The sequence below is a fragment of the Dromaius novaehollandiae genome, chromosome 9, assembly GCF_036370855.1.
Source record: "Dromaius novaehollandiae isolate bDroNov1 chromosome 9, bDroNov1.hap1, whole genome shotgun sequence".
Lineage (NCBI taxonomy): Eukaryota > Metazoa > Chordata > Aves > Casuariiformes > Dromaiidae > Dromaius > Dromaius novaehollandiae.
The window spans coordinates 24,994,921-25,009,628 of NC_088106.1; the positions used below are offsets into that span (position 1 = coordinate 24,994,921).

The window sequence follows — 14,708 nt, forward strand, 5'->3', positions numbered from 1 at the left end:
TGTCTAAAATACAAGGCTGAAAAGTTGCATGGCAAATATGTTTCTATAACAGTGACCTGATTTTAAGATTGTTATAACTACTTAATCCTCTTTTTCCCCTCTGCAATGAATTGGGATGGCCAAATAAAGCTCTTTTGGGGATTACTGCATAATCGAAACAGGAATGCCTTTAAAAGGAATTCTTGCTTCATCTTATCTTATGGCACTCTATTGCGTTGCTACTACAGTTTGCGAGCAGATTTTATCTTATTAGATGGCGGGAAAAATCTATTATTGCTAAGTGAAGGAACGCATAATAACTTGAAAAGTTTTATCTTAAGCTTAACAGCAAACTTGATAAAATGGGAAATTATTCTGGTTTTGGTATACATGGTTTCTGAGTTGGTTAACAGTATCACTCTTGTTTTTGCTTGTAATTGTGGCAGTGATTTTCAGCAAACAATGAAAAGCTATTTTTAAAGGTTTCACAGTAACTTGCTCTTGATGTTATTTCAGAATTTGCAGCTTTAAAATCTACTCCACTTCGTTATACAATAAAGATTGACAGGGTCTTGTGAGGTCATACCTCTTGTTTTAAAACAATGAACCATTGTTAGCTCTTTTATAAAGACTGCAGGTTTTGTTTAGATTTCAGCAGTACACTGTCTGCCTATTTGTTAAAGCTGACAATGGAAGCTGTTCACCAGTTTAACCATTCAGACATAGGATTCTGACAGATTCCAAGAGATTCACATACTTTGATAAATATTTTGCTAATTATGGCTGTACAAGATGCTTCTTTATTTAGCCCCTATTATGTATCTCCACAGTGGGAAAAATGCATTCCAGGCTAAGCTTTTAAAATTGATGTGCTTTGTTCTTAAAAGGTGTTTAGTGCTTTGTTTAATTTGGACAATATCCTTCAAAGTTCAGGAGAAATGTAATGCTTGCAGGTACCTATACTTTATGCAGTACTGAAGAAGCACAGCTATGTAGACTATCCAGTGTATATTTGGGTTTTTACATCTTTTAGAAAGGGAACTCTACTGGGTTTGGGTTGGTGTAACTTTCAGTCCTTTCATTTTGACTTGACTAGAAGATTTAATTGCAAAGAAAAATCATGAGTAATTTGTAAATTTACAGTCCCACTTTCCTTCTTTTTTTGCCTTTTAAAAACTGTTCTTTCTGGGGGGGAAAATGGATAACTTGCAAACACTTCCTCCCATATATGGTCTTCACAATGCATTTGCCTTGCTTTACTTGCATTTGCTGTTGTAAGGGAGGACTTAACCTTTCTCAGTCTCTTGAAATCAGGATAAGGTTGGCTTTTCCATTTAATGTTTCCTAACAGAGACATTGGTTTTTGCTATTTAAGCTAAACTCTCATCCCATGTTGTATGGAAATTGTGCAAATAAATTTGAAAGTCCACTGATGTACAAGGCAAAGTAGAACCCAACTCACTTTTGACCGCTCATTTTAGATAGGATGATTCATGAAGAAAATCACTTGAGCAACTTCAAGATGATAAAGGTTTGAGTGGAATGGGAATAGAAAAGAGTGTTTGTCCAGTTAGGTGGTATTCTTTTTGGTTGAATTTTTGTAGGTCTTCACGAGTTTGACGCCTTACAAGACCCTGAAGTGAATGACTTCCGAGCTAAAATGCGAAGAATCAGTGAGGAGAAGATTCAGTCGCTTGTTGGTCTCTCTTGGATGGACTGGTTAAAGCACACTTACCCACCAGAACAGGAGCCTGTTATCCAAGAGAGCTTCCAAGATAAGCTCTATAGTGGAAATCTTGTTGTTGCCATTCATTTTGATAACTGCCAGGTAGGAATGATTGTTTGTCATGTTTAACCAATTGTACTGTTCTTGATTCTGGTGTGAATTATCATGTGATGGATCAAAAATGTGAATGAAACGGTGCATTAATGTTACGATACTTGTTTTTAAAATGCAAGTTCTTTTACCAGGGTCCTTGACTTTTGAAAGGAAGTGAGGAAGAGTAGTTCACAGCAGTGAACTGAACTTCCAAAGTCAAATTACATTAACTGATGAAGGGCAATACTAATTCACTATATGATGCAGAATATAATATGACAATAACCATGTAGCTAGTTTATATATGTCATTCTGTACTAATGGGAATGTAGCAAGAGCAGTGTAACTGGAGTAGAACAACTTTATTGTTATATTTTACATGTTTTATTTTAACTGTACAACTTATTTTCCGTATTATTTCTTGTTCACTTAAGTGTAAAATGTAATTCAAAGTTGGCAAGACTTTTTTGGGCCAATTTCTATTGCATTACTTCACTATGGATTGGGAGGCAGTGTATTCAACACTTCTTGTGTGTGGTTCGTTGCTGAATGTCCCTGGGGTTAATCTGGTAATACTTAAGTTGGGAAATATGTTTAAAAAAGAGGAGTTACTATTCCCTAAACTGGATGTGCATATAGACAAACAAAATACTGGCTGAGACTTAGAATTACCCTTTTGAATCTAGTAGTTCAGCAAACAGACCCCATAGCTTATTTTTAAAGGAAAAAGGAAACGTCAATTTCCACCTAGAATAACAGTTCTATTTTATTTTTCTGACCATGAAGTTGCTATGATTCTGTTTGAGTCCAGCATTCCTCATGCCCCTGTTCACACTGTAGACTTATTTTTAATAACAGCGAGGGATCAGAATGGGAAAACTTAGAATCTCAGAAGCATGTAATGTTATCTGACTATATTTGGTATGCATTTTGACCTGGTTGTTAAGATATTGATGATTCAAGTGATTTTATTTACAAAGCTGTATTATTACTGATAACATCTTTATTAACTGAGGGGAAAAAACCCAAAGTAGTAAAAACATGTCTGACTCCAGAAACACTAACTGAAGGGATGAATATTAAACTTGGTAGCCAGCAGCACTAGCTGAAGTTGGATGCATGGATGATTGGTTGGAAACACCTTATTCCATCTCCAGCTTAGTCAGGACTTGCAGTTGTCCGGGGGGAATGAGAGATGAGCTCAAACATACGAGTTTTGATCAGCTCTTAATTTTAAAATACTACAGTCACGTGCATCTGGAAACAACACACAAGGAGTGTAAAAGTTCTCGCTAGTGCAGAATGTATTTGCCTGCCACCTTAACAGCTTAGACTGCTGACACTTGAAATGCTTCAGATGCTTCTGCTGCCTGTTTTGACCTTCAAAGCTATGAACAGTTCAAATCTGAGCTGCTTTAATGCAAGAACTCTGCTCCAGACTTTACTGCTTGCACTTAGTACTAAATATCGTAATAGGAGAACTAAATAAAAAAAGCATGGGGACTGCTGTGTCCTTTCAATAGGAACACTGTGCAAGACAGAGAGGGGAAGATTACAATACTTGTTGCCTAGAATACATGGGTGAGCTGTCAGAGCTCCCTAATGGGCCCCGTGAGCAAGACGATGGAACCGATCCCGCTGCTGTGCCGTACATCTGAAGGTCTGCAATGGGGGGGGGGGGAAAGCGTCTGTCATAGCACCAGCTTTCTGGGAAGAAAGAGTGTCATTCCCCGACTTCCTCACTATCAGTTATGATAGGAAAAGAAAGCCTTCAGGGTTTGGCAGCATTTTGAAGGAAGCTGTTGTGAGCCATGCAGTTTTGAAGCTGAGGAAAATACTGAATTAATTTTGCCTGAATTTATGATTATGCTTTTCCATTTGGGCAGCTTGGCTTCTTACCAATAAGCTTTTATATAAGTAAAGCATAAGACAAAAGAATGCAAGCAGGACCACATTTTGTGTTTCTGAATAATTGCTTTTAGAATTGTTACATGTTCAGCTGTGTGTGAATGTTTAAATTAAAAAAACAAAAAAAACCCAGAGCCTCTGAATGAACCTTTGCAAATAAATGTGTGTAGAACATAATGTGGTAGATTAGGGGAGAGAAAAGATTTAACAGAAGACTGTCTTTTTACTTTTGGAATTTTAAATGAATTTAAACCTTTATTTGCTAATTAAAAGAAAAAACAGTAGCTTCTTATCTTTGCCTTTTTAGAACAGAATCAAAACGAGAGCAACTATGAAATATGTAAATAGCTTCTAAAAGATCTGAATAAAAATTTTCTTTGAAAAATGTTTTATTCAGAATGTTACCAGTACTGGCTGCTACCCTTCTCTCCAGTTCCCCAAGTAAGATGGTGTAACTGAGTATAAATCACAGTAGCAGTTTCTACTGCTTTATTACCTGATTCTTTCTCTTTTTCCTCTGAGTAGTGTGATATGTAGAAAGAGGACAATTTAGTAGTGGCCAGAAAAAAAGAATTAACACATGTAATACTGCTAAACACCATGAAATACATGCATGTTTTGTTGTCTCCCCCATTCACCTTGTAAAATGTAAAGTTCTAGTTCAGTATCCTGAAGCTCTGAGTTCAGGGAGACACTTTTAATAGCTGTGGAATCAATTGCCTTTTTAACTAATTGCGCCCAATCCTGTAAATATGGATTTATGTGCTTAAATCCGTGCTTTCTGAGGACTTCATTAAGCACATACATGAGCACATGCAGATTGGACCTTGAATTATTCCTTGATACATTCAATACTTTGGACACTGGTTTATGGTAAGATGATAACAAACTAATCTTTGATTTTATACACATGAAACAAGTCTTTGTGGCTTAATTTAAAGCTGACAAAATCACAAATCAAAAACCAGACTGGTTCAATTATGGAAAAATTTTAAAAAATCAACTTCATTTTATTAGAAACTCCTCAAATATGCTACTCTGTATTCTGTTTCAGTAAAGTTCTGAAAATAATATAAAAATATTCAAATATATTCAAAAGCCATCTGGACAGGGTCCTGGGCAACCTGCTGTAGGTGACCCTGGCTGAGCAGGGGGGTTGGACTACATGATCTCCAGGGGTCCCTTCCAACCTCAACTGTTCTCTGATTCTGTGGAAAATCTGAAATGAAGTTTGCTTAGATTTGCTTTACTTGAATTTGGATAAAGTTCTGTGTTCTTACAAGTATAAGCAATAAAAAAGCTTAGGGGTTGACCATTTTGCAGCTTTTGGATGACTACTGCTCCATTTGCATTGACAATGTACAGATTAACTGTAAGTGTCAGAACAAGACTTTTTAATACAGTAACGTATTTCTACCTGGCAAAACTGAATGCTTACATTTGAACGGAGATACGTATAACAACATTTAGTTGAAGATAGCTTCAGGTTGCATAATTGTGTGGTAGTTAAGTATTTCCTAGAAACTCTTTTGTTTTCAAGATTTATCCAAATATATTAGAAACAGTTTTCAAAAGAATGTGAATTATTTAACTTCTAATTTATGTAGATGTTTTGGGAAAAAAAAGATTTTATTCATTGTGCATGCTATAATTAAAGCCTTGGATATTCAATATTCCTATTTGTGTTTTGTTAGGATGTGTTTAGTTTTCAGGTGTCTCCTAACATGAATCCCATCAAGCTGAATGAACTGGCAATCCGAAAACGTTTGACTATCCATGGAAAAGAAGATGAGGAAGTTGATCCTACTGACTATGTGTTGCAAGTTAGTGGGAGGCTAGAATACGTTTTTGGTGACCACCCATTAATTCAATTTCAGGTACCTAAAACTCATTCAGATGTACTGTAACAGCTGCTCTGAGGCCTTGGCCACAGATTCTTCTTGCTCCATGTGCTGTTGGGTGGTGGGTCTGCTGAGTAGTAATATGCTTCCTCGTGTCTGCAAACTGCTTCCCTATGTGTTCAATTATAAAATATAACACGTATGCCACTTCCTTTGTATATTTGTAGTATATTATTGGTTCTTTGCTGTAGTAATTCAGTTAGGCTGTTCAGTTGGCTTATAACAACTATTTTCCATGTGTTTTTAGTACATCCGCAATTGTGTGATGAACAGGACTCTTCCTCAACTGACTCTCATCGAGTGTTGTACCATAAAGAAAATGTGTGAGCAGGAGATGATTGCCATAGAAGCTGCCATAAATCGAAAATCATCCAACCTTCCTCTTCCTCTGCCACCAAAAAAAACAAGAGCAACTACTGTAAGTTGATCTGGAGACTATTTAATGCTGAAAGGGAACAGTGGCTTTTTGAACATAAACCACCAATGCCTGGACTTCTGCTACTACTTCTGTTTTCCAGTATAGGCCTCCTGGGTCTGCTCAGAGCTTGTTGTTTCTTGCTTGAAGGATTACATGAGAAATAGGATGATGGCAACTCTTGCCATTGTATCCACCTAACTTTTTTAATATGATGGTGCTTCCTTTATTGTTAAACTTATGTCCTTATAACACTGTTATAATTTGCATAGCTTCATTCTTAGAAACGTGGACAGACTTTGGTCTATGAAACAGGTTTTGTTTTAAACAGCAGGTATATGTTCAGAATGAGTAATATATTTGAGGGGTTATATTTAATTGTCAGCAGGTACTACTCAATGTATTTTTTTTTATTTTGTCTCAATATTTTCAGATGTCTTTTTCCTAATCCCTTTCCATTTAGGGCAGCTAGTGTGCTCTAGTAGTTATGAATACCAATTTTTTCAAGATCTCTTATTTTTTTAAATAATCATGCTTTTTTTAGTTTGTATTGATGACTTTTGCTAAGATGTTTAGCTTGTAAAATAGATCTCGGTATGCTACATTGATTGAGAGAACTTGTATTTTTTTGTTTCACTTCTCAGAGTGTATGGGATATTTGCAACCCTTTCAAGATTATTCTGTTAAAAGGCTATAAACTAAATACAGAAGAAAACGCCAAAGTAAGTAATAGTGCCTAGTATCAGAAGACATTCTGTTCTTTATCCAGTGATTTTCAGTGTTTATTGGACTCAAAATCCTACAGGTTTTAATTCAGCAGAAGAGTGTAGGCATTTTCAACTAGTCCCAGTTACATCGGTGTATTGCTTATATGTCTGAAGTTGGGTATTATGTGTTATTAATAATCAGAGTGTAATATATTTTATATATTTTATATATAATTAGATACTTATGTTCATATTTACTGATATGGTACATGATCTTTTTAAGAAGGTATCTGTAAGCACTGACAGTGGTGTGAAATAAGCCTGTTTGAACTGTCATGCTGTAAACATCTAACAAACAAATGTGGATTAAATACAGAACAATTTTTGATGGAACATAAGGTAAAATATGGCATTTATGTATAGTCCAGAATATATTCTGTGTGTGTCTAAGCATGGATTGCATGCTTCTATAGTCTGTCTTCTATTTTCTAAACATGCTGAACACAAAAAAAGTACTATCACTTCCTGTAAAATGTATATGACTGGGCTTCTGTCTGTATTACAGACCACAAGTTGTTAACACATGGGAATTTATTGCACAATTACTTTTAAGACCTTACAAGGCCCTTGAAATAGACCAACATTCATTTCCTTTATTTTGTTTGGCAGACTTAAGTAAATAGTCAGTCATGTAGTTTAGAAAGAAATTCAAGATTAGCCATTGAAGTTCGCTGTTGTCATGCTTTATTCAGCCTTTTTCTTTTTTTTTCCTTTGAGAATTATTGGTACAACCTTCTTATAGATTAGGGATACTACATTATTATAGCTAAATGAATCATAGTTACAATTTTACTATGTGAGACAATGACTGTGGAAATGGATGTATGCCTTTCCTATGTCTAAACTGTTGTTTAGCTAGTTTTATCATTTTAGTTTGACATTGTGTAGAGTCCTAGGGCTTTTAAAGAAAGGAGAGTAGAGAAAGAGGGTGGATAGCATAGCTGTCAAGGGTTTTTTTTGTTTTTTGTAGTACAAAAATTGAGCTGTGATTAATTTCAGTATTTATATTCAGTATTTATATTCAATTTTTGCCTTTAGAGGAAAAAGAAAATCTGTTCATCTTACACTGGAAGAGGAATGGCAAAATTTGGCTGTCCTTTAGTATTGGTCTTTGTGGAGACTATCTAAAGGGTATTTAGTATTTTAAATGTATTTCAGTCTTGAAAACTGGAAGTCCTATAGTTACCTGAAAATAAGAGTGCATGAAGTGACCTTGCAAGCTTGTGCATGTTTTCCTGTGTTGTCTCTCTGCACTGTCACAGAATTGTCACCACTGAGAACATAGTTGTTTTCCCAGTCCTGACTCTGTTTAATTCACTGCCATTGTTCTTTCAGTTTCATTGTGCTTTGGCTCAAGCCAATATTCATCCGTTTTTGCTGAAACCACCAACAGATTCGTAAATGCAGTGTTTGTAGTAGTACACAAAACGTTTGCCAGATGAATAGCACTCTACTATTGTGTCGCTCTTCTTGTTGATGCTATTCAAGAATGTAGAAACTTAGAAACATGCAGTTTTCTCTGCACATCTGTTACTAAGTGGGAATGCAGAAGTGAGCCGCTGCTTAGCATTGACCTATAATGTGTTTAATTTCAGAGCCAATAGCTGTGGCTTCTCTTCTCACCCGTTTCCTTTCCTGTTCCTTGTTTTTGTAGTTCAGGCTAGATGGTCTCATCAGTTTCTGGGTGCTTAAGACAAAACAGAATTCCTGGGAATTTTGTACACCATTATTATTACAGGTGATTTCTGATGTCAAGATCAACAGCTTGCTGTCCATGCATTTCTATATATAGTTTAAATCAAAAGTGTTAATTTTCCTGTTAAGCTGTAGAAACCAAAAAGTTTTCTCTACTAGATGAGCTCAAATCTGTTCTGCCTGGAGATTTGGCTTTACCTTCAGAAAAATAATCTCAATTTCTGCTTAGTTGTCTGTTTCCTACAGTCTCCTTTGCTGTTACGTATATTGAGTTAGAAGTATTTGTATATCAATATTTTGTATTTGTTCCTTCAGTTAGGAGATTATTATTAGTCATATGGTAATATAAGGAATTCAGTACTGAAACTGGTAGGTAGCATCATTTAAACAAACATTTTTGATTTGGCTGTCAAAATGCCATTTTCTCATGTATGTACATTTTCAGATGTGATGTATTCATAGTCACTTCTGCTATTGAATTACATTTGATCTATGAGGTAGTATTGCCTTTTACAAGTAACTTCCTCTTCAGAGTAGGAAAAAAACAAACCATTCTTCTATTCCTCTTTTCCCTGCAGCTCCCCCAAATTAACAGCATGGTGACAGAAAATGCATGACTTTTTCCCCTTCCTGACTTCATAGAGAAATTGAATGTTATTTGAGAGAAAATGTCAGGATTCTTTGCACAGGTCTCTAGAGAACTTCTTTTATCTTACGCTCAGCCATACTTCGTGAGATCATATTAATATGCATCTTAAATGAGTCGGAGGCATTTTGGGTCTGACTTTATCAGCATTTTCCTGGTTTTGCTGCTCAGGAAAAATTAAGAAATGATCCAAAATCTCAGTGGAGAGCTTTTAAATCTTATTTTCTAGTGCTGTAGACTTAATGGTTTAAACGATTAAGCTATATCAGACAAAAAAAAGAAAAAAAACCTGAAATCTTACCAAAATTCAGAACAAATTGAATTTCAAGTTGAAATAAGTGTGACTGACCTTTGTTTTTAAAAACGAGTAAAAGATATTTCTCCTCGTATGCAACTGGTATAAAAGGGAGTGGCATAATATTGTGAGATAGATTCTTTCATGCTCATGTGTCTGACCAGAAGAAAAGAAATGATTGGAAACTTTACTAGGGAATCTTCAGAATTATAGAAGAATTTGTATGTTAGCAACATAATTAGCATTTGGACCTTCTTATGTTTACTGAAGTTGTCACTATTACTATCATGCTTTTAATTCTCTGCGGCCAAAGGGCAGTTAAATATAAGTTAAAGTAGGTGCTAGTATTTCTGTGTGTTTCTGAAATATTTTGTTGAGAATCTGTAAGCTTTATTTATTTATTTATTTAATGGGGGAGAGGAGTGGAAGGAGAAGGGAGCAAGAGGATGAATAGGTGATTCAACCATGAAACAAGAAAGACTTACTGGTTTGACGTGTAAACCATCACTTCTGTTTTCTAGACAGACTTCAGATAAAGTTAGCACAGACTTAGATAGGAATTATTTTCAGGAAGCACTCTGGAGGGAATAGGTCAAAAAGTCAGTTTTTTTCACTGATGCTGAATAAGGTGAATAACTCAGTACACCTGTTTTGCTATGTTTTTCAGCACAGATAATTTCTACAGAAAGAATTTTCTATAGTATAGAAGAATTTCTATAGAAAGATATTTCTTTTAGTTTATAGTTGTATTTTAATTTTTATAATTTGTTTAAATTATTGTTTATTGTTTAAAATCTGTTTTATAATATTTAGACAGTTCTTATTTTTCGCATTACCTCATACTCATCATTATGTCAAAAAAGAAGCAGCTGTTAAATAGTGTTAGCTCTTTTCCATATTCATGCAGTAGATATAATATGCCATTTCATTTTAATATGTAAAAGTAATTTATTTTTCCATAACATGCTGGTCAGGAACATGAAGAGCAAAACAACCAAGGACTTGTTTTCAAAAATGATTTGGTTTGTTTATTTTAAAAACTCAAACTTAGTGTTTGTTTTTTAAGTTAAAAGTATTGCTTAAAGATATATACATATATGTTCTGTAGAATTTTCTGTACAGAATTCTCTCGGTTCTGTGGGGAGGTTTTGTGGCAATCTTTAAATTTTTTTTCCCCTCTCATTTCTTTATTGCAGGTTCATGTCAGGGCTGGTCTTTTCCATGGCACAGAGCTCCTTTGTAAAACTATTGTAAGCACAGAAATATCTGGGAGGAGTGACCATGTTTGGAATGAAGTACTAGAGTTTGAAATAAATGTCTGCGATCTACCGAGAATGGCAAGGCTCTGCTTTGCAGTTTATGCTGTGATGGATAAGGTGAAAACTAAAAAGTCAACCAAGGCAATGAATCCTTCCAAATACCAGACCATTAGGAAAGCAGGAAAAGTGGTAATTATTTCATTTGTTTTTCTTGAGTGTGCCTCTGAATTATATTGAGCTGAGTATTCAGAAGTCTTTCATGTCCTCATTTTAGTGTTCAAGAGTGAAAATTGAAAAAAGTGATATTTAAAAAGAATGCATGTGTGAAGTGTCACATGTTTCAGTACAAAAAAACCCTTCCCGTACTTCTCAGATGCTGAAAAAGGCTTGAAATTTTGCTAGTAAGCCAGCTGGCAAATGGCTGTTTAAAGAACTGTATTTTAAAAGGTTCATTTTCTTCTGAACTGTAGATATGGTAGGGTTTTTTAAAGATTAAAAAATGAGCATCTAGGCTTTTTATTCAGGGAAATATTTTTAGTGTGCCACTGGCAGTGTGACACCCTTAAAAATAAGTTCTCTTGTCCTCCAGTGGGACTTGAGCATGTACTGAAAGCTATGCATGTGCTTTTCTGAAAGATAGCACTAGTTTTTTTTGTTTTGTTTTGTTTTAAAAAAACACTCTTAATTTTACTGATCTTTTAGTAGTTGCTGCATTATAATGTTCACTGGAATTTTCGTTTCCATTTTAAAAATTCTTTCCTTTAACAGCACTATCCTGTAGCCTGGGTAAATACCATGGTATTTGATTATAAAGGACAGTTGAAGAACGGAGAACTCATACTGCACAGCTGGTCATCATTTCCTGGTAAAGTTTAACTTTTAAGACTCAGACTTGAATTACTCATGAGGCCAAAGAAGAGTAATATAAGATAATGGAATATTTAATTTCAGCACATCCAAATTGTCTGTCATCTCTTTACTTGTGTTATGTGGGTAAATATACACAGTCTTAATCTTTTTCATAAAAGTCAAAAAGTGCCGTAAGAAAGTCGGTTTGGAAATAGTCTTCTAAAAGTTTCATCTGTTATGGAAGGAAAATTGCATGAAAACAGAGTATTGTCACCTGTTTTTTAAGATGCAGTTTGGGTTTTATTGCTTCTTTTTGGGTTCCCTATGCTATGACAAATAGATAAGCTGTATTATATTTAACAGTATCTGAGTCAGAAAAAAACATGGATTAGAATTTTTCTAAGGCTTCATTCCCTTCAGATGCAGACTGCTTACTAAGACGGCCTGAAATCTAGATGTTGTGTTTTGTCCATCCACAAGAAATACCATGTCAGCCTGGCTATATGCTGGAAGAAATCTGGCTTAAAACTCCTTTTGTTTCATACTATTTGATATAGGGGTAATGTATGCCAATTCACAAAAGCTGCACATCTCATTGGGATTGAAGCTACATTAAGGGCTTGGTTCAGTATAGGGATATCTTGGCTTCCCTTTGTTTTATATTTTTTTTGGAAAGAGAAAATCACTATCTCATTGGGTGGTAATCCAACATTTCTGAGCATGTGAGGGAAGGATGGTTTATGCCAGAAATTCAGTGCATTGGAGGAAGTGCTCTGTGTAGCAAAATATGCTTCTGTACATTGTGTACAGGAAGCAATTTCTTATTGCATCATTGCCTTTCAGATTTTTTTTTACTTTTTGTAGATTCCTGTCCTATAATATTAATTGTTCTAATATTTTAGATGAACTTGAAGAAATGTTAAATCCAATGGGAACAGTCCAGACTAACCCTTACACTGAAAATGCAACAGCTTTGCACATTAGATTTCAAGAATATTCAAAACAACCTATTAATTACCCTCCCTTTGATAAGGTAAGGTATTACATAAAGAGCAGTCATGAATGCTACTATATAAATAGCTGTTCATTTTTTCCTTGCAATGTTGCCTTTTCCATTGAATTCTCCACTTCCTGCCTTCTAGCTAACATACTGCAGTTCTTTCAACTTGGGCTAAGTAACATTCAGTGCTCTGACTTCAGGCACTTCTGAGAATATTTTGAAGATGTATGTATTTTAAATATTCTGTACATAGTCTCTTGACGGTCTGTATATATCAATATAATCAATTTTCAATATGAGCGATCTCACAGAAAACTAAGTTTAGCTGCAGTTCTGGAAATCTTCAGACTGTGCTTGCCTGGGTTTTATACAGATTTGTTATTTCTTTGTGCAAATATATTTTACTCAGTCTTTAGACCACTTCTTTCTTCTATGAGCTAAAAACCTTTTCAGGATAAATGGACTCTTAATGATGTACAAAAACGGATTCTCAAAGTCTGCTTTTGAATTAAATCACCTCGAGTTGCCCTGCATGCTCCTACAGACACAAATAGGAATGTCTGTCTAGAGAGAAAGTGTATATTCAGAATACATGTCATAAAGTGTCTGTGTTGTAAATGCTAATTGGCAATTCTGGTCACAGATTGACAAATAAAGCTAAACCCAGGAAACAAATAATAAAATGAGTGTTAAAACAGCCAGTTACTGATGTGTTAAAGATAAGATTTAACTCATACGTTGCAGCTACTTGGCTTATATCAGCTAAAAATCTGGGTTTTGGGTTTGTTTAGATGAGATCTACTTTAGTGTATGTATGGCTGGTTCTGCCTTTAAGAGTTTTTGCTCGTTTCTGGCAAGATGATGGCAAATCAGATGCCAAGTCTTTATTTTAAAAAACATAATGTGTAAAATAGATGAATCTTTAGATCATTGCATGGATCCACTTGCAGTGATCAGATGTTTGAGGCTGACTTAGTAAAAAATTCTGTGACAACTGATAAAGATGTTACCTAATGCGGGAGCATTAATGATCGATGCTGCTGGCAGACCAACAAGGGTCTTGAAGTTCAGTTGAACAAAGTTGGACTTGCAGAAACTTCCGAAGTTTATTTGCAAACAGAATAACTCTAGAAAGCACAGAGGCAAGTGTCAAACTTAGAATTAGGCTGTTGTGGTTTTGGTTGTGCCTGTTTTCATGCCCAGTATGTAAACAGACTTTGTTGCAAAGCAGCAGATGTTATGCAACACATTATTTTCATACAAAGAAAAAATAAAGCAGATTAGTACCTTTTTAGAGTTTTAACTGCTGGATATTTAGGCTCCAATTATTGCAGTCTTTTGTTGTTTCTCATATTGCTTGAGTAAAGATGAAGCGACTGTGTAGGTGAATCTGGCTGGGGCTGGTGGTGTATTCCTGGGTGGTGGGAGAGACAGACCTCTGAGGAAAAGGAAATGCTATAGTTATTTAGACTTTTTTGGTTGGTATTTCATTTTATAAATTCTTCTTCAAAGCAGCAACATCTAACAGCTGTGAATGTCTAGCTGGCCAGTTCAGCTGGCCTGGTTGGCTTAGGCAGTGTGCCATTGTAACACATCTTTGTTGCTTGCAGTAGTATGCAAAAGTATAGTTTGAGGAACTGTATTTACATCTGTACTTAACTAACCATTTTAATTTACTGCATGAACTGCTAAATATAAATAAAATCTTCAGAAGGCCAAAAGGAGCAAGGGGATCCCAGAAAACTCAATACTGAGATTTTAGGGAAATGTTGCTTTGCTCTTAATGAAAGGAACAGTCTTTTTTTTTTTTTCCTGAGGGTAACTATATTTTAACTGGTGCTATGAGTTTGTTGGTGGGAGATTCACATTAAATGAGTTCTCACTGGAAGCTGATCATTCATGCTGTTAAACAAGAGAAGACTGTAGATACAGAAGAGTAACTGCATGCAGTGACTAAACTCTCAGGAGATGTGAGAGCATGGTGTGAGGAAGGAGTAAGTTTTGTGGATTCATACTGAACAAGGGGGCTGGAAGTGTGGGTCTCTGGATAGCTGATATGACTCACAGAAGCAACACTCCTGCAAACAGAGCAGTGGTAGAGATGAGCAAACAAAGGATAATTGAGAATTGAGGAATTGATTTACAGTACTGGAAAATAATGCAATCAGAAAATGG

General features: G+C 35.3%; 1 protein-coding gene across 2 annotated transcripts in view; it reads left to right on the forward strand.

Moving 5' to 3' along the window:
* Positions 1 to 14,708, forward strand: part of PIK3CB (phosphatidylinositol-4,5-bisphosphate 3-kinase catalytic subunit beta) — a 105,120-nt gene that overhangs the window by 62,275 nt on the left and 28,137 nt on the right. For both annotated transcript variants that reach the window (XM_026109718.2, XM_026109717.2), the window contains 7 exons: positions 1,584 to 1,807; positions 5,401 to 5,583; positions 5,855 to 6,025; positions 6,667 to 6,744; positions 10,622 to 10,873; positions 11,453 to 11,549; positions 12,436 to 12,566. In XM_026109718.2, the coding sequence (XP_025965503.2) occupies positions 1,584 to 1,807; positions 5,401 to 5,583; positions 5,855 to 6,025; positions 6,667 to 6,744; positions 10,622 to 10,873; positions 11,453 to 11,549; positions 12,436 to 12,566 (1,136 nt within the window). The remainder of the gene's footprint in view (positions 1 to 1,583; positions 1,808 to 5,400; positions 5,584 to 5,854; positions 6,026 to 6,666; positions 6,745 to 10,621; positions 10,874 to 11,452; positions 11,550 to 12,435; positions 12,567 to 14,708) is intronic.